The sequence below is a fragment of the Pipistrellus hanaki genome, assembly GCF_964339955.1.
Source record: "Pipistrellus hanaki genome assembly, chromosome: 10".
Classification (NCBI taxonomy): Eukaryota; Metazoa; Chordata; class Mammalia; order Chiroptera; family Vespertilionidae; genus Pipistrellus; species Pipistrellus hanaki.
This window is the reverse complement of record NC_140512.1, coordinates 53,319,729-53,339,637: the sequence shown is the minus strand read 5'-3', so window position 1 is coordinate 53,339,637 and position 19,909 is coordinate 53,319,729. Positions and strand designations below refer to the sequence as shown.

The 19,909-nt window shown below is 55.8% G+C and overlaps 1 protein-coding gene across 3 annotated transcripts in view; it reads right to left on the bottom strand.

Annotated features, from left to right (window-relative positions):
• PLXNA4 (plexin A4) overlaps positions 1-19,909 on the bottom strand; it is a 402,577-nt gene that overhangs the window by 15,698 nt on the left and 366,970 nt on the right. For all 3 annotated transcript variants that reach the window (XM_084897228.1, XM_084897227.1, XM_084897226.1), the window contains 6 exons: positions 19,291-19,437; positions 15,197-15,356; positions 6,645-6,748; positions 6,064-6,163; positions 4,711-4,901; positions 3,712-3,881 (listed from right to left, as the gene is read on the bottom strand). In XM_084897228.1, coding sequence (XP_084753354.1) covers positions 3,712-3,881; positions 4,711-4,901; positions 6,064-6,163; positions 6,645-6,748; positions 15,197-15,356; positions 19,291-19,437 — 872 coding nt within the window. The remainder of the gene's footprint in view (positions 1-3,711; positions 3,882-4,710; positions 4,902-6,063; positions 6,164-6,644; positions 6,749-15,196; positions 15,357-19,290; positions 19,438-19,909) is intronic.

The window sequence follows — 19,909 nt, the reverse complement described above, 5'->3', positions numbered from 1 at the left end:
TTAGGGCGGAACTGACATTCTTAAGGGCCGTCTCTATGCCACAAATCTACCTGCAGGGAAACCAAGGACCAGCAAGGCTAACCATCCAGAGAGACAGTGTGGACGGGCACCGGGAAGGGAGTAATGGCAGGCAAGGCTGCAGGCTCAGTGTCCCTCACAGCACAGGCCTGGGGTCAGAGGAGCCGTGATGGGCGCTGTGCAGTGGGCTTTCTGACGCTCCATTTCACAGTCTACCCACTACGCCGCATACAGGCGAACCTTCAGAACAGCCCAGAATTTAGGCTTTGTATCTTATTCTCTGCCATCCACTGCAGGCAGGGCTTGGAGGAAGTCACACCCCCCTTCCTTGCCCAGGAACATCAACTTTTTGCTACATAGCGAAGGTGTGAGAAGGGAGCAATGTAGGAGGAGCTAACGGGTTTCTCATCTCCAAGCCGGTCACTTAGAAAACAACATCTTCATGGCCCCTCATCTTCCCCTTCTTCCCCTCTCTCTTTCTCCCAGTTGGCACCTTCTGCTCCCCAGGAATGGTGCTGGGAACAGGGGATGCAGTGTGAACAAGACACATCCTCTGCCCTCAAGAACCTGCATTCCGGTGGGTTCTTGGGGAAGTCAGACACGCCAGCAAGCACAAGCTCTGAGAAGTGTCTATGCTAGAACCGAAGGATGGGCGGGCCCACTGTGGGAATCAGAGAGGCGGATTAGGGCCACCCAGAGGGATGTGTCTGGAAAGTCTTCACAGAGGGGATGGCCCTTGATGGTTTGAGCTGTAAAGGTGCACAGGTGTTCCTTCGCCGGATGCAGCCTGGGAGAAGGTGTAGGGGAAGCGCTGCCGGGAAGGGGCTCAGCTAACCAAAGGCAAAGAGGAGAAAAACCGTGCCCGGTGGTCTGGTCACTGCCAGCCACTCTCTGTTGCTAGAAGGGTCCCAGGGTCTCAGGAGAACCCTGCCCACCTGCCCCCTGGGCTATCCTCTGCTGGCTCTCAGATTCCGTGCCGCCATCGGCCACTGAGACGCAGGTCAGGGAGCAGGGGGCACTTCCCTCCTGTGACTTCCCTCCCTCTACCCACCTCCTCACCTCCTGCCACTTCCCTCATGTTTTACAGTTGTTTTGGTTGCTCTTCTCACTGTTGGTAATGGTTAGAATGTTCCTATGTGTTTGGCTGGCCTCTTAGAACTTAAATTCTGAATAACATCATTTCAATGCAGCGGGTACAACATTTCTATAGATGTTGTATCTCCCAGCAGGCAGTGCACACACACAACAAATGCTATGAACACAGCCAGACCTCACATTTGAAACTGCCAGTCAGTCAACAAGAATTTAAGTTCCTGCAAAGTACATGGCAGAGCGCAGGCAGGCAACGTTGAGTCTGAGCGTGTTAAGTGGCACCTACTTCACTCGGGGAAATTCAGGTAGGACATAAGGGGACAGCGTGGAGAGTCATGACAGGGGTGGAAGCCAGGGTCACAGGGGAGACCATGACAGCTGGCCTCAGAGCCCAGGTGAAGGCCCCCCGGCTGGCCGGCCAACACGGTCTCCTGTCCACATCCTCCTGTTTCCCAAAGTGCCACTGGAGGAGGGACTCTTCGGAGTCCATGTGTGTCTCTGGCTGTTTCTCCCCAACACGCCCTCTCCTAAACCAGCTGTGTGACAGGCACATCAGACCAGGAAGCCAGGGCCCCACATGGAGTCTCCTGCCTAATGAAATATATATTAGCATATTATTAACATTAGCTGTGGCACTCATCTCTGGTTGATTGCAGTCACTCAGGCTAAATGAACAGGGGGTTTATCCAAGAAAGAGAAGGTAGGGAACGTGGAGGGAGGCGGTGGGGAGAGTTGCCACTTTGTCCAGGAATAAAGAAGCAATCTCTTTTCAATCAGGGACAATTAACTCTAAGTCAATACGCAGAGCTCATAATTCCCAGGCTAACTGCTTCTTGCCTGGGTAGCAATGAGGAGGGTCAGGGCATGGCCTCTGGTGAAAGACTCCGAGCCTGGGACCTCGCCCACTGCCCAGCTTTCCTCCATGGGGATTGAGTTTCCTTGCTCCTCCCCCCAATCTGACTCCCCCCAGCTCCCCAAGAAATGGCTGGAAGGGAGGGTCTGCCTCACCCACGAAATTGTGATATCCTGTGGTGGCTCACCCACCAGGAGGTATGGGCTGAAACACAGTTCAGCTACTATTTCAGGAGATCTACTATAATGTGCTGCAAGGGCATGTAGGGATGTTTCGAAGACACCAGCTCTCCCAGCCGGACCATGATGCCTGGACAGAGCATTCACACAGTGACACGTGGGGACACTGATCAAAAGGAGCAAATTTGGTAGGTGGGGTTGGGCCCCTCAGAACAGCTCTGCCTACGATGACTAAACACCACCTCACCTCGAGGCAGGCAGGTTGGTTCTTGGTCAGGCTCTGGCTGGTTGCCAGGGTCCCTGGCTGAGCCCTAGTCCCACATGAGACCAGACCAGGGGGACTTTCAGAGGCACGAATAGCCTCCATCCTGTGTCGCTGCACTGAATGGGGAATCCACTCTCAGAGTCTCATTTCAGAAAGGCTGGAGGAAGCCCATGATGGGCAATCCCTCACTGAGAATCCGTGTGGGATCAGCCCTCCCCTTAATTATGATGCCTGTTCCTGTGAAGATCACACCAATCCTCAAGTATGGAAGTGAGGAGGCTAAAGTATGTGTTAGTACCACAGGCTGCCTTCTGCCCTCCTCTGTGTTTTGGTTTGGGGCTCCGGGCAGGATGTCAGGGTGCCCGGCTATGCCCTAACGCCATACCAGCCCAAGCAGGTGCTGGCCAGCAGGCCCATGCAGCCTTGGGAGAAAGTTCTAAGAAAGAACAGCCTGGGACAGGAATCACTTAAAGCTACAGGGAGGCACTTTTGAACCCAGGAGCCCACTTTGTTTGCCTGTGGTGCGTAGAACTCTCAAGAAGAGACCATCTTGGCCCTGCACCTTCATTAATATTTATCAAGTCCCTGCTCTGTGCGAGGTTCCAGACCCGGCGCTCAGTCCTGAAGTCTGACCTTGCAGTCTCAACCTGGAGCATGAATCGCTCACGGACCGAGGGGCAGGATGTGCAAATGGAACGAGAGAGATCAGAGTGGAGACACCCAGAGTGGCCATTAGAGAGTCCTGGTGTCTCAGAGGCAGACAAGGTGGTGATGGGAAGGTCTCTGCCCACAGGGAGTTTGGAAAAGGGCAGCCCACCGCTTCCTGAAAAGAACAGAAAAGCCCTTCAAAACCTGCCCAAGAGTCGCTGCTGGCTGCCGCAGCTATGCAATCCAGGTGCACACAGGCCTCTGTCCAAGCAGCTGTCTGTCTGTCTCTTTCTTAGTCCCCAGAGGGCAGGGGCTCTGGCTGGGGGTCCCTGTACCCTCGGTACCCAGCATAACGCCACGCACACAGGAGGTTCCTGATTGTGACAGCCTCCGGGCCGAGATATTTGCCAGGTTACATTTTGCTGACTAAGTTGGTTAAATGAATCTTTTCAATTGACTGACTGATTGCTAGGAAAGAAGGACCATTTGACTAGTCAGAAGTGAGCACAAAAAACAGTGGGGGGTTGGGGAGGCCCAGAGAAAGCCTGCGCCGGGTCCCTGCGGGCAAAGGTGGCCCACGACCACCATGGCCTGTGGCCGTCCCCCCTGGGCTCGGCTGGCCTCCCCGCACTTGTCCTCGCTCTTCCTTCACTCACCAGTTGCTTTTCCAGGTGTGGCGGACATGCGGGTCGTGAATGCCATGCTTATCCGCCTGCTCATCCAGGAAGTCAAACATGTACTTGATGGCCAAGGGCAAAGCCGAGCCGCGGTGCGCCGTGCTGAAGATGGTCTCAAAGAGGTCGTCCACGAACTTCTGCAGCGTGCCCTGGGGAGGTGCCACAGGTCACACGCGGCTCCCCAGGGTGCGCTCAGGGTGGCTTTATGGTCTGCCTCTCGTGGGGAGTGGAGGACAGGGTAGAGCCGGGCCAGCTTGGCCGGAACCGGAGAAGTGCATGCATTAACTCTCCCCTCCCCCTTCCTCTGTCTTACATTTCCGCTGCCCGTGGGGTATAGAGACACTTCTGATGACTGGGCCTAACTAAGCCTTCCTCTGCCAAAACACGATTTGGTTGAACACCATTTGGCGTTGTTATTTTAGCGCTTTTTGCAAATGCTAATGAGCAACTCACTGGGTCAGAGCAGACAAACACAATCTGCTGGTTTGGTTTGGGCCTTGTATTCACTCCGGCTAGCAATCAGTTACCCATTCGGCTCTGGCCAGCCTCTGAGCGAAAGGCTAACGGCCGGCACAGAATGTCCCCAGAACCAGGCTCAGAACCGGTGCCTGGAAAGTCACCGATGGGCCCCCGCGTTCCATCTCTGGAGACTGCAGGACACCCGGAGGGGAGCCATTCTTTCAGGAGGATGGCAGAAGCGTGTGAATAGATGTGGCCTCTGTGTGTGAGAAACCCCACAGAGAAGGAAACTTCAGACTGCCCGCCAACACTGATGTGGGTGGGGTGTGCCTGGAGCCACGGGTGAGAAGGTTCTGAGGTTCTGTGCTGGGAAGGCGTGCTGAGCTGCCAGTGCCTGCCAGGAGTAGAGGGGCCCTGATGCAAATGCTGGTCTGTCACAGCTCGGGGGGAGAGGGGGCAGGGAACGGGGGAAGTCCCTTACTGTACTCCATGTGCCCCGTTGCATCTGAAGTCTGATACCTTAGTGGCCAGCAGTCGGGTGAGATAGATCTCAGATACCATCTTGCTCCCCCGGTCCCCCTCCTTCTGGTCCCCGTGCTCGTGGTTCTTCACCAGGTGCCACATCTTCACTCCACTCTCCAGGTCAGGCGTGATCATGGGCGTGCGCGAGCGGAGGCTGTCGGGACTGCCCGTGTACCGGATCATGTTCTCTGCCAATGCAATGGGCCATGCGTGTGAGCCACTCAGCCTTCCTTACAGCGCACCCACCGCAGCCGAGGCCAGCTGCTGCCCATCCTTCCTGCGGGTGTCTGCCTGTCCCCTCGCCTCAGCCTTGGCTTAGTCCATTCCCTGGAGCTGGGGGCCTTTCCTTGCACCTCCGGGAAACTTGTGGCTACTTCACCCACTCCGCTTCCCTCCCTCCTGCACCTGCATCTCGCCAGCCCGGAATTATTTAGCTTGTACAAATACAAGCGTGTCCTCTTTCACACGTTCCTGGTAAGAGTTCTCAAGGCATGTCTCAGGATGTGTTCTGCGTGGCCAATTAGGTACCTGCGGAAGAGCAGGTAGCCTGTCTCCCTTAATGACCCAACCAGCTGGGAGCTGTCTCGTCAGCTGCTCACCTGCAAGCTCCCTGTGGCCCCAGCCACTCCCTCCCCCTGATTTGCTGCAATGCAAGTGTTGCACAGAAGAGACGATGAAGGGCCTATGGTGTATGGCACTGTCCTATGATCTATTGATTTTCCAGGACGATCCTGCTATTTTGGTAGTTTTTTCAAACCCCGTTTGGCTGTTAAGAAAACTAGGTCTTATAGTTTTCAGGCAGCGGGCCCCAAGGCACTCAGATGGTGGCACCACAGAGTGGCACCTGGGACAGAGTGGCTTCCAGGCCACATCCAGTGCCCCCCTACCCCCCTCCTCAGAGCCAGAGACCTGGGCTTGTATCTTCCCTTAAATGCTTCATATTGGCATGACCTTTACACAGTGTGCAGCCGTGCCTCTGAGTTATAATTTGCTAATCTGCATAATAGGGGGAAATAATAATTATTTAATCCACTGGATTGTTATGAACTTCAGGCGCGATAATGAGTATCACACAGTGAAAGCGTCTTCCTGCTTATAAGATGCTCGCAAAGGTGAGAGTTTTTTCCTGCTCTAGAGGGTGAGGTTCTGCTTCTGCACCCGAGTTCCGCCTGGGACCAGGGGCTCCTCCTCAGCCCGCTCTCCTCTCCTGTTGCAGCCTGCCTGACTTCCCCCCCAGCTCCTTGCCCCTCCAATCTGACTCCCCCCAGTCCATGCCTTCCAGCAGCACTGCCAACCTGACAACAGCTGCTCAGGGCATCCTCTCCCCCCGGGACAGTGCGAGGGACTCACCGTATTTGCTCGCCGAGGTCCTGGAGACGGTGGAGTTGTTCACTGCGTTGTAGGCTGTCACCTGCTTGGACACTAACGCCACCACAGAGCCATCGGGCACCTGCGGGAAGAGGCTCCTGAGGGCTGGGCACAGCTCTGCCTTCCCAGGAGGAAGGGACACACCAGGATGAACTCTGGCTGCGCCAGAGAACTAGGGGACGTGGGAGGCTGTCGGCTTTCCTTGGAACAAAACAAGACAGATCTGGACACTGAACAGTGTCCTGCGTGGTGACTCACTCTTGGGGGGACTCTGACAAGAACTTCTCACCAGCACCCTCTCTCCGCCACAGGCTTGTGGAGGGGTCCCACGTGGGGACTAGGAGATGTTTCTCCCAGGAAGCTGCCCATCAGTGCCTGTCTCCAAGGAGATCAGGGTTTCCTGGGGGGACATCAGCTCTCCCGGGGTCCCTGGGAAACACGGGGTGCTGGTGAGGAGGAGTTAGGACTGGATGTCTAGCCTTGGGGGACCTGCTATCTCAGGACTGAGAGAGCAGGAGCTGGGCCCTGCTGGCCAGCCCCTCCTCCTTCCACAGTCCCCCCACCTGGTAATGGGCCAGCGTGTTCAGTCTCTTCCAGTCATTCTCGATCTTGGTGGTGATGTCCTCGTCCTGCAGGATCATTCGCACTCCGCTTCCTTGTCGCCACTCTGCAGAGGGAGCAGCAGCAGCTCAGAGCGGCCCTCGGGCCCCTCCCATGGGGATCCGAAGGACCCCTGTGCGGGCACCCACACAGCCCTATCGAGGGGCACCTTGGACAACAAATGCTGGCAGATGCTCCCTGAGGAAGAGGTGCAGGCGCTCTTGGTGCAGAAGGGCCCTGAGCTCCAGCTCTGGTTTTCATCCCTAAAACTCTGTGCCAGGACCAGGGATGCCGCCTCCTGTCCTCCCTGCCCACCTGTTCCCCGGGCGTAGCCACATCTGCAGGAAGCAGGTGCTGAGTAAACCTTGGCTGAGTGAACGAGGCTGGTGGGAGCAGGTAAGAAAGCGGGAAGCCAAGGCAATGGCACTGTCATGCCACAGGCTCGTTGGCTTGATTACAAGGTCTTGGAGCTACAGAAACTGGGGTGCAGGCGCGGCACTGTTTACCCTGTTCTCATGCCAGATCTTGAAAGCCAGAAGGCGGGTCGCTGTGGGCAGGGAGACTGGGTGAGACCGAGCGGGGAGGCCGGTGGAATCTGGTCTCATGCCAGAAACAGCCCCATACCCAGAGCTGATGTGGATAACAGTGATTCGGGGAACCTACCCAACACCTAATTAGTTGATGTGATAGGCACAGACTTACACCCCCACATTCTCCACATGGGCCCAGACACCTACAACACAGGGGCTGGCTGATGAATCCCACATGGGCAGCGAGGAGGCTGTTTCTCATCAACCACGTCCCATCGCACACGTGGCACCGATCTCCTGGGGAGGGAGACCAGGGACATGCCAGACACACTAGCTCCTGCAATGTGCACGCATACACCCACCCACACATGCATACAAGCTCACACGCACACACCAGAAAGGAAAACAGCCTTTCAAAATCAGTGCAACATGTGTTCCAGCCAGGAAGCCGGGAGTCTGGTTTCCAGGCAGCCGCTCTGCCCGCCACGCCTGCCACATGCTGACATGTGGCAGCCGTGCGAGTCTGGGATTCACGGAGGGCAGTGAGGGCTGGAATGAGTCACCTAGTCCTCGCCTGACCCCGCCGTGGATTTCCCTGTGGCCCACAGAGACACGTTTCGGGTCCCCTCCCTCCATTCCGCTCCCGTCAAGGCTGAGCTGTGGGTTCAGGACTAGCTACACTGGTGGCAAGGAGGACACCAATTCCTCCCTGACTTGTGCCCTCAGGGTGGCCAGTGCTACGGGTGGAAAACGGGTCCAGAGAGGGGCTGCCTGCCCTTAGAAGCAGCAGAGTTGCTCCTGACATCTGAGCCCTTGCTTCCCACTCCTGGGCTCGCCCCCTGCCTGGGTTGACACCTCAGGTGGTGTCCAACTGTCCCAGGAATGAGAACAGAAGGATGCCACCTGTGTTCAACGGAGCAGGCCCTCCTGGGCCTCTGGGGACCACCCATTGCTTAGTGCTGCTGCTGATTAGCTGGAATTGATCCTGGAGATGAGGGCCTCGGGGCAGGGAGGGGAGTGAGCAGCAGGGGAAACGCCCCAGGGAGGCACCTGCTCACCAGTGTTTTGCGTGTTGTTGTGCTGGTTTATGTGTGAGGTGGTAAATTTCAGGTGGCTGTGTGTGGATGTATGGATGCGTGTGTGTTTGAGTGGCTGGGACAAAAGGAGAGGAATATCTCCCAGCTGGTTAGGCCGCTGATAGGCGGTTCACTCAGACACTGGTGAAGCCAGCCTGGGCTGAGGACTGTGGCAGTGGTGAGCTTTATCCCAGTCACACAGCGGGTGTCCCTGCCTGCCTGGTGAGTGGTGCCAGGGCCATAAAGTCAAGGCTGCATGGGGCCGGGGACAGCACAGCAGACTGGGGCATAGAAGTCAGTGTTCTGCACTCCCTGCCTGGGGTCTGGAGGCAAAGCTGGGGATGAGGCTGGATGCTAAGCCCACTGGCTGGGCTCAAGGGAGAAGGGGTCTCCTTCACTGAAGTGCTGTGGGCTCTGCCGAGACCAGACGGGGACGGGACCAGCCGGGGCCAGCATCTGATTTAGCAGCTGCACTGGCACAATCCCCCCCCACCCCCTCCCGCAATGGAGCCGGGTACCTCAGTGCAATCTGGACAAGCCTCACAGCCTAAGGGACTAGCAGTGACAGTGGAATCTGGAGCCCTGTGCGGTCTTCCCTGTTGCATAACTGCCCTGCACTGAGCCCTCTGCAGCCTGTGTGGCTGTGCCCAGCTGCCCTGGCTCTGGGTTGTGTCCACTATTATGTAAGCAAACGAGAGTCAGGCTGGCTCTCTGCCCCCAACTGAAAAGTAGGGCAGAGTGTGGCCCTGGGCACCCGAGCCATTAAGAAGGGATGGCCTGTCCTTGAAACACAGAAATGCTGCTGCTAGAGGCCACCCAACAGGGCTGGCCCAGCACCTGGGGCAGAGCAAGTCCTGGATGGGTATTTCTTAAAGGAACAGTGACTGCGTGGATGAACGGATGAAAGAATGAACGGATAAACAGATGAAGGGGAAGAGTGTGTAAGTGAGTATGTGATGGTGGCCCTTTCCCAAGTAGGAAGAGAGGTCTGGCTGTGTGTTGGTGTCCATGGCAGGCAGGCCGTGAGCTAAAGTCAGAGGTGAACCGGGAGCTACTCTATTAGCAACCGGGGGCCCAGGATGGTCTGAAGTCCTCAGAAACACAAGACGTGCCCATTCCAGAAACAAACGCTCTCTAAATTATCGCTACTCATTCTCCTACTTGTATGGCTGGGAGGTTAAAGAAACAGGTTGGGAAGACAGACCCTGTGTCATCATCCCCAGCAGCGGAGTTCCCTCCTGAGGGCACTGAGAGGGCTCCTCCTGTGGGTGGGGCACCAGACTAGGTCCTGGGGATACAAAGACAGATAGCCAGAGGCCCTGGACTCTGGCAGTCGTGGGCCCAGCTCAGGCACTGCAGCATGGCCATGCCGCCACCTCTGTGAGTCCCAGGCCTCAGGAGTGTAGGGGGAGGGAGAGCACTGGCTGGCTGGAAGCCTGGGCTGTGGCTGCGCCACGATGCTGGCAGGTAGTTGTGTCTACTCAGCTCCATACTCAGAGCTCTAGGAACTCAAGGGCACCACTGGCAGTGTAGGTTGAACATAGAACTTCAATCTCAGCAAGTCCGAGTTGCCCTGGTGGGTGGACACAAGCTTTGCCCACTGGCTGAGGTGTGTGGGCAATGCTGCATCAAGACTCAGCTGACTGGAGGAAGAGCAGGGTCTGCAGGATCAGGGGTGGGGAGGCGGCCAGAGCTGAGTGCTGAAGGGTCAATAGCCTTTGCCTCACTTAGCATGGGGACAGCAGTTCAGACCCAAAGGTGCTATTTATGGGACACATCTAAGGACCCATGCATGTGGAGGCAGTGGAAGGAAGAGGCTGGAGAGGCACATGCAAGGAAACGAGTTAAGAATGAACTAGGGCACCTGGGGTTGAACTGAGGGCCACAGAGACAGGGGTGAATGAGAAGAGGTGGGAAGCCCCACCCAAGACAGCTGCCTTAGGGCCTGGGCTGAGGCAATGGGGCAGGAAAGGCATTGTAGGGGGTGTCCAGGACACAGACCAGAGGATGCTTGGAGATTCCATAGGGGAGAGCAGCTGGGGCTCCATGGTGAGCCCCAGGTTTGTGAGAAGGAGTCTAGGGAAAGAGAGGGGGTTCATTTGAAAGTCAACCTTGTGAAGGAGATACTGGGACTGAGCACATCACTGGCCCAGCTCCTGGAGGGTCCCCTACCCACCAGAGATTGCTACCCCGGGAAGCAAATCCTCCTGGAGGTACACAGCACCTCACTAACTCTGAACCTCATGCTCTGTGCTTGCTAGCAGGAGCATGGTGCGTTCATGTGCGTACACACACACACACACACACACACTCACACACAGGCACACACTCATGAACACACACTCAAGCACACACATTCGTGCATGCACCTCACTTTACCCAAGCTGGGGACCCAGAAAGCTTTGTAGCAACCCCATCCCCTGCAGCCCTGATCCAGTCTTTCTACCACCATCCGTCCTCAGACCATCACAGGGAGCTTTAGGAGGGCTGGCCTAGAGGGCAAGGCAGGAAGGAGCTGCCCACAGCTGGTTAGAAATGCCGGAGTCAACCCTGTTGACCCATGAGGGAGGAACTCCAGAGCCAGATGCCTGTGTTCCACCCAGGCCACCTTCCTCCCCGGGGGCACCGAGAACAGGTTCTCACCAGAAGCACACGCCACTCTGCACAGAGCCCGCTCTACCTCCAAGAGCAGGGTCCTGAGCAGAAATCTGGAGGAGACACGACCTACGGCTGCGCACCTGCGGGCAGGTGAGTCCAGGGAGCAGGGCCAGAGCCTGAGACCCTCAATGCCTGACCACACAGCAGCACGTCACGGAAGAGCTGAGAGGGCCGTGACAGGACCCGTGTCACCATCTCACCTCAAACAAAGTCTGAAAACCCGCCCGGGAGCAGAGGCTGTACCATCTAAAGAGGCTTTGCTGAAGAGTTTATTGTCTCAGCAAGTTCTAAAACATAAAATAATTGAACGATGACATGTGGTGCCTAAAAGAAGAAATTCCTAAATAGAACTGCGCCGTCAGCATTTCGGGCTCCAGGTCTTTGCAAACTGAAACGCGCCCGCGCTGGCTAGTGTTGCTACGCGGGTAAGTCCGGAGCTCAAGAAAGGAGTTTGCGCCATGCCAATGGATTTAAGAGAGATGAGCTAGAGCTTAATGGATCTTCTTGAATATAGAACACAGAGGCCCCGGTGTCACCTGGGCAGCGCGCTGGGTAAAAGGAGAATTAAAAAGGCAGGTGGTGGGCGGAAGAAGCGGGGGGAGGTGACCCTGGTATTCACGCGCATGGCACCAGGAGAAAATTGCTAGCCCTGACCTCCCTGGCATCTCCTGCCCTGCAGCCCGGTGCCCTGCTCCAGGCTCCAAGCACAAAGGACAGACACTCACAATCCAATTTGTTACACTTCCACCTTGCAGGGAGAGAGGGAGGTGAACTAAAAAAGAAAAAAAAAAAATCCCATTATCTTTATCTGTGCTTCCCATCAGGTGCAGCGGAAAATGCAAACTGGGGAGACAGCTGCTGTGAACTCTTTATATTCCACTCAGAAGATAGTGTATCTTTTTATTGCATACAGGAATTACTTATTTGAAAAAAATATATCCTTTCAGCAGGACTTGAATGGCAAGACAGAGGGGGTGGCGGAGTTCCGGGGGCTATTGATAGAGCATTTGCATTAAACCCGGGGAATCTCTGGAGGTCAAGGCCCACTGAGGAGAACGCGTGGGCTGACATGGGTGTTCCCTCCGCCTCCCTGTCGCGTGACCAGGGCCCAGGCACTGTGCCTCTCTGAGCTGCAGATTCTCCTTCTTCAAAGTGGAAGCAAACGGTACCAACTATTTCCTCCGGGGAGGAAACAAAAGATTCTCATGGCTCAGAAAGAGGGCTGCCCTGCCTCCTGCTACCCTGATGCTCCCACGCCGGGCACAGGGCTTGCCCAGGAAGCCTCTTGTGATGCTACACGCTGGTTGGAGAGTTTAGCAATGCAAGGGGGAACCTGTACCCAATACCTGTGGGAGGAAAGGGACATACACCTGGTGAGAGTAGCCTCGGGGGTAGCAGAGGGGCGCCCTCAGCACTGTGCTTTGAGAGTTCCCAGAGGCCCGTCTGCCCAGTACAGACCCCATGCCCTGCCCGGTGAGATCTTTCTGTCCCCCGATTGCAGCAGACCAAAGTGAAGGTGGACTCGGTGTCCTGCACTCTGGCTCCTGCGATGGTTAATTTTATGTGTCATCTCGGCCAGGGCCGCAGCATCCAGCTATGTGGTTAAACATTATTCTGGATTTCCTGTGAGGAAAATCATCATTTTCTAGATGGGATTAACATGTGAATTGGTGGACTCTGAGTAAAGTAATTGTCCTCCATAATGTGAGTGGGCTCATTCAATTAGGCGAAGGCCATAGGAGAACAAGAGATTGGCTTCTCCCTGAGCAAGAGGGAGCTCGGCCTTGAACTGCAATGCCGGTCCCTCCCAGCCAACGGGCCCACCTTGCAGATTTTGGACTTGCCAGCCTCCATGCTGTAGACTGGATGTTTGTGTCTCCAAACCCCGTGTTGAAATCCTAACCCCCAGAGTGATGATAGAGGGAGATGGAGCCTTTGGGGGGTAATTAGGTCATGAAGGTAAAGCTCTCATGAATGGGATTAGTACCCTTATAAAAGGGACCTCAGAGGATCTCTTGCCCCTTCAGCCTTGTGAGGACACAAGTGGTGGCCCCTGGACCTGCTTTCAGGGGGGCCCTGAGCTTGAGCTTGAGCTGTTGCTGAAGGACACCGGCTCTGTCCCTCCTCAGATCCAGCAGGTATTTTGAGCCAAGACAGGATGTGCTGCGTGAGTTCTTCCCCACCCACATGCCCTGCTCCGGGAAGAGAGGAGGCGTTCCCATGCGGAAGCTGTCTCCATGCGGCGGGTGGAGGCTGCCGCACACACCTGGCACCCACCTTCATGGGAAGGCCCCCATCCCCAAGCACCAGAGCGCAGAGTTCTGTCAGCACCGCACGCAGGAGCACCTCTGGGGTCCAGCACCACCTCACCGCTGCACTCACCTCCCAGCACGAAGTTCCCGTAGCTCCTGCTCTGGCCCCACTGCGTCAGGATTACCCACCTACCCGGGTTATAGAGAAGGACACTGAGAAGCTAAGGTGGCCCCTGCCAGGGCTCCCACAGAAAAGCTAAAGGAATGCTGGATGCTACCTGAGAAATTCACTATGGAGCTGCCACTGAATTGCCTGGGGATGGGAACCATTTTCTCGCCCACTGCTTCTGTAACAGGCCCCTTCGCATCATCCCTCCCTGGGATCTTCATGCCAACAGTCATCCACATGTGGACACAAATGTCCAATCTGACTCTAGGGACCACTGCCCCAGAACACACATGTGGACACACTCACCCACCCCACCCCCAACTCTTACATTTCCTTTCTTCCTCCCTCCCTCCCTCCCTTCCTCCCTCCCTCCCTCCCTCCCTCCCTCCCTCCCTCCCTCCCTCCCTCCCTCCCTTCCTTCCTTCCTTCCTTCCTTCCTTCCTTCCTGTCCCCTTCCCTTCCCTTCCCTTCCCTTCCCTTCCCTTCCCTTCCCTTCCCTTCCCTTCCCTTTCCTTCCCTTTCCTTTCCTTCCCTCATCCTTTCCCCCGTTCCTTCCCTCCAGAGATAACATTCACAGAGACACCTTCCATGTGAAGGAGAGCACACACTTGCCCAGCCTCTGTCCCCAGACATCAGGGCTCTAGGCACAGGACCAGACACATCCTGCCAGGAGCCCAGCGAGAGGAGCAGGGGTAAGTGAAACAGTAAGAATTGAGGCAAGTTGTCAGAACTTCCTGGTCCTGTGTCTTTAGCACCCTGATTTGGGTGGGGCACTGCAGTGGGAAAGGGTGAGGATTCGCTGTGGGTTTTAGAAAATAGCACAGATGTCCATGTGTCTTGGAGGGCTTAGTGGATGCCAGCTTAGAGTCCAGATGGATAGACTAGCGGCTTCTGGAGGCCCTCCCGCCCCTATGTTGCCACAGTTTCTCAGACACAGCACATACACACATCAGCCTTTCTGTCCTCGGCCAGGATCAATGGGCAGACACGCACCGTTTCCTCACTAGTAGTGTTCTCACCCGCAGCACTAGGAGCAGCCAACCCTTACAGAGGGCTGGCACTGCCCTAAGAGGCTTTACACACATCACAAGGCAGGTACTACGATCTCCACTTTATAGGCAAGAAAACAGAGGCACAGAAAGGTTAAGTAACTTGACCAAGGTCACACAGCTAGAACTTGGCAGCTCCAGGACTCAAAGTCAAGTATGTTTGATACTGACCCGGGATGCCACACCGCCTCTCTTCAGCACTGGTCCCTTTGGAGCCTGGGGCTCCCTGCTAGGACTTCCCAGGAAGAAAGCGTATTAACCAGGCAGGCAATTCATAACTGGGTCTAAGTGCAGCTGGCCCTTGTTTATATAGGCTATGCGATCTATTCAGGGAACATTCAAATAAAATGTCACCCTGCTCCCCAATAGGTGCCAGAGCTCATTTTTCTCTATTCTTCCCCCCCACCCTCCTTCACTGACCCAGATCCCTCATGCCTTAGGTAGTCAGCAAAAAGTACAGGCACAGAACAGAGGGAAGGGCAGAGCCTGCGGGCACAACAAAGGCAGTGGCAAGACCTTGAACCACACAGACTCAGACTGAAACCTCCTCACTGCAGATAAAATACATCCACGCCCACCCTAAGCTCCTCAAAAGACCCCCGAGGCTGTCAGACAGCAGCAGACGGCAGCCCTCCTCTGCTTATTGCTCACTCAGTGGCCACGAAGGAGATCCCCCTGTGCCCTAGGGGCCGTGCGTGCCTTCTCCCCGAACCCTGGCTCCACCATTGAGTACGAGGTGCTTCCAACCACTCACAGGACAGCCCTGGGTGGTGCCACTCACCCAGGTCCATATCTGCAGCCTTGGGCCGGTGGGAACAAGGCACATTCTTGAAGATGGCGTCCAGAATCTTCTCCTTGACCTGAGTGATGGTGTCACAGTTGAGGATCTTCACTGGCACCTCAGGGCTGTTGGCATTGTCTGGGTTGACACAGCTCAGGACCTGGGGGAGGGAGAGGGGGAGAGAAGCACGTGGAGAGGGCAGCAGGAAGAGCTTGGAGGGTCCCTGCAGCATCCCGGGGCCCCTGTCCCCACCAGCTCTCCCTCTGCAGGCTGGACTGGAGGGGGCTAGGGAGAGCCCAGCCCAACTGTGTTTCCAACCACGACCTCTGCCCTCTAGTCCTACAAGCAGCAAGAAGCAGGAAGGTGCTGTGACTTCAGGGTCATTGCAGGAGTAGGGGCTGCACACTGAACAATCCTGGTTTTTTCAGAGAACCATGTCCAAGTAGGAGGAGGCAGCTCTACACACACACACACACACACACACACACACACACACACACACACATGTGCAGAGGTACCGTCTCAAGTCCACACCCAGACTCTCACCCACCGCTGAACCACCGCCCCCCCACACCCCCACCTGTGTGTCTGCCTGTCTTTCTTGTCCTCCCTCTCACACACACGCACACTAATGTGAATCTGGTGCCTTTCTCAAGATTTCATAAGCTTGGAGTTTATGAGGGTTTGGGGCTGATTGGAGGTTGCAGAGGCCATATGAAGCTTAATGTGTTCTTTAAACATTTCAGGTTCAGGCCACCTGAGACCCCTGCCTGGCTTTGAACCTGAAACCTTGTGTTAGGGGAAGAGGCTACCCTTGGCTCAGGACCTCCACTTCTCCTTCTGGAACTAGTCAGAAAAGTTAAGACTCTGCTTAAAGCACCTAACTGTATATTTTCCTTTAAAAACTTCTGGGATATTTCCAAAGGCCTTTCTTCCCTTGCTGTTCTCAGAGGCTCTCTCTGCATGGCTGAGGCTGCAGGAGGTCCTGGGGGACCACAGTGGAATGGGCGCATGCTGTGGGGCACAGGGGCTGTCTTATGGCCGTGCCACTCTGGGCACCTGCACCCTCCCTCCCTCCGACCCTGCTGCCTCTTCTCCTCTGACCTCCCATTGCACCCCCAACCCAACTGTTTCCCAATTGCATGTCTGGTTTGCAGACTCAGACAATAGCCTTCCCCCCTCCTCCCCCTCAACCCCTCACCCCCAATCACCCCCACTCCATGTGGTGGCAATCAGAACCCTGGCCCCTGGATGCCTGCCTTTCATTAGCAGCCAGACTGCTATGAGCTCAAATAGGAACATGCTTATTCCATTAAGAAGGAAAAAAAAAATCTCCTAAATCTGTAAAACCCAAACTCTCATTCTCAAAATGTCCTAAACGGAGAACAATGGGGGAAGGAACTCTGAACCATGTGTCGCTCTGAGTGCCCTCGCCAGCCACTCTGTCCTTTAAAAGCCTCCCAGACCCTCCCTGCCCGTTCCGTGGCCAAGCACAGCCGGCTGCTCCGTGCCCTGGCCTCCCTGCTGCCCTGTGTCCTGGGCCTGCCCCGGGCAGTGAGGCAGCCTGTTCTGGGCCTCCTCCACCAAGAGACCAAGAGGAGAGGCTGTCTCCTGGGCACGATCTCCTGACATTTCCACTTGCCCAGGGTTCAGGGGGCCCTGTGAGAACTCCATGGAGCTCAGGGCCTGCAGAGAAGCAGCAGTGGCCCCACTGAGGGACAGGATTCCCAGCTCCGGCAAAGCCACAGCTCCAGCCAGAAGTTTCCTTCCCACCTCCACTCCCCTGGCTAGTTTCTGAGCAAACTTCCTGGTGTTTTTTTTCTTTTTCCTTTTCTGCTCGGTGAGGGTTTTTGTAATGCAGATTCTGATTCAGGAGGTCTAGGATGGGGCTTGAAATTCTGCATTGTAGCAGACTCTTGGGTTAGCATCTAGCAGGCTCTTGGGTGAGCATCTAGCATCTAGCAGGCTCCTAGGTGATGCAGATGGGCACTCCCAGCAGGAGGACCCGAGTCTAAATTCTAGTATCAATACAATTAATCACTCAGCACTTAAGAGGGGCAGCTGCTAAAGCGATATGTCCCCAAGCCAGTCAGCAGCTGTCTCATTCTTTGTGTTATCCCTCCTGCCAAGAACAGGGTCACCATCAGTTGGCCCAAAGCACCCTGGGTTCCTCCAGCCACTACTAATCACATGACCTCCTGTCTTTTTTCAACCCCTTCCTCTTGGAGACTCGGTCAGCCCCGTGTGCTGCTGCCGAACACTTTCTTCCTTTCCGGTCCTCACCAGCCTTGGGGCTACACCCACTTCTGTGTGTGGGAGTTTCCTTTCACAGGCCTAAAGGCGGCTGTTAAATCTCCCTGCAGCCAAATTTCTTCTCTGGGCAAAACAATTGTAATTTCTTCCCCCCATTCCTCACAGAGACTCTTCCCAGGTTTCCACCTTCCTGGATGCTCTTCCCTGACCCCCTCTGACTTCCCCACGTGCTCTGTAAGCAAGCCTGAATGAGCCAGCTGTGCTAACGACACCTTAACCTATGGAATAAAAGACCCCGCAGTTTGGGCACAGAGCATTCTTACAGCTCATTGTGTTGGATGCAATATTGGGGAACCACTGATGAGATGAGAAAGAAAGGGAGTGAAGGGGGAGAGATCCAGCAGAGATGTTTCAATAGTAGTCTGGCTCATTAAGAAGTCTCTTCAAGTCTCTATTTTTGGAAGATGTTTTCCCCTTTCCCATTTTAATAGGAGCTTTTAATGTCCTCCTCCAGAGCAGACCATGCCTGCAGGAAGCAGGGGCCCTGGCCTCACGCTACTCCTTTAAAGCTTAGCGACTGAGCCAATCTGGGTGAGTCTGTGGGATGCTGTTGGGCTTCCCAGGGCCTCTGAAGCTGGAGTAACAGGTGCATCATGGTCACATCACTCTCAGACAGCAGGAATGGCTTTATTCAGAGTGGCAGGGACAGTCCCCTAGCTGGCCTCCGTGTCTGGGACTCTCTTTCACTGACCCTCACGTCTGGCTCTGCCATGTCCATGCTCCACAGTGTGTGTTCAGTCTCCTGTTCTGGTCACCCTTTGAGCATCACCCCCCAGCAACTTGACATTTTTCTTATTTTCTCAGTTCCTTTCCACTTCCTGTCCCCTTCCCTATGGAAGGCCTGTTGGGAGATCACAACTCTCTTCTAAAATGCCAGAGAGAGGGCTCCCTGGCCTGGAGGGAGCGGGCGGCCAGCGGTCAGGCTTGGTGGCAGTGAGGCAAGATGGCAGGGAGCGCTTGCCCAGAGCTCAGCGGCTTCCCTTCCTCTCCCATTCCATCCTCTGCACAACTTCGGGGGCTGCATACTATTGTCATCTCTGCTTTAGTAGGGTCTAGTATTACCCCCATTTTTTTCAGATAAAGAAACACAGACTTGGAGAGATTGAGATCAAGATGAACCCAAAGCACCCTGCTAGTCAGAAATGGAGTCAGGGCTCCAAGCCTGGCCGGCCTGTTTCCAGACTCCTACGAGCTGAGCTTTGCTGTCTCTGAGGTCTCTGTCAGGAGGTGATGTCTAACCTCCACAGAGGGGTTCCCCACCTTCTCTGAACAATGCCTCCACCACTAGGCTCTCCTGGCCTCACGTTCCACAGCTCGGGACATGCCGGGTTTGACTTGAACCAGTGGGCACAGGTGGGCCTCAGAACCACGAGGAACTCTTCCCGGGCTCAGCTCCTTCATGCCCCCACCCGCTCTCTGTGTGGAAGTGTCCACTCTCCTCGCTGGGAGAATGGACGAGAAAGAAGGCGTTCCTTCAGGGGGTCAGTCAAGCAGCAGCTGGCAGGGGCTCAGCACCCCACGGTTCAGCCCACTAGACTTTTGCTGAAGTGTTGCTCAGGTGTATCTGAGCTACTGGTCCCCGATCCAGGTGCCCCGGAGTGGTGGTACAGAGGACATCTGGGGTGACAGGCACAGTTGGAGCAGCTGGCTAGACCCTTGCAGTGAGCAAACCTGGAGAGGTGGCTTTTCGGCATTTCCACTGTCCCCTCTGCTGGGCAGGGGCTGGGCAGACCAAAGCCCGCTGCCCTGGGCTCGGGGGAAAGGCTGTGGGGCTGGCTTACCAGGGTTTTGTAGTCGATCTGCTGGCGTATAAGCTTGTCCTCACTCAGGGAGTAGCGGGCCTCCCCCGTGATGGCATCGATGGGCCCCTTCTCCATCTGCTGTTTGATGGCGCAGAAGAGCGAGAAGAGGGGCTCCCCGGCACACTCCTGGCGAGAACAACCATGCTGGGCGGCCGCTGGAACACAAGTGAGCAGGGCCCAGCCTCCCAAGGCCCCTGTCTCTCCCAAGGGCTGCCGTCTGCTCCTCTGGTTCGCTTCCCTCCTCCTGTTCCCACCTGCTGTACTCTTGGGTTTTCAACTCTCACCTTCAGAGGTACATCTCTCTGGGCTCCTTTGCCCACATTGTCCTCTCCCATCTGCCCTGTCCCGCCACCGTCCTGCAACTCTTCGTCTCTTCCTGCCTCTCACCCCCTCTCTAGTTCTTTGCCCCATCCCACTCCACCCACTTTCTCTGCAGCCCTATCTTGAGGCCGAGGTCAGTCCTCAGTGCTGTGACCTCCTTAGCAAACAAGCCAATAATTGGATGTCGGGCAGCTCTTCCAAATAGCAGATGCATCGTCACTTATCTGCTGGCACAGCAGGTGCTCTACCAGCCTGGGACCCTTCTGGGCCTCAGCCA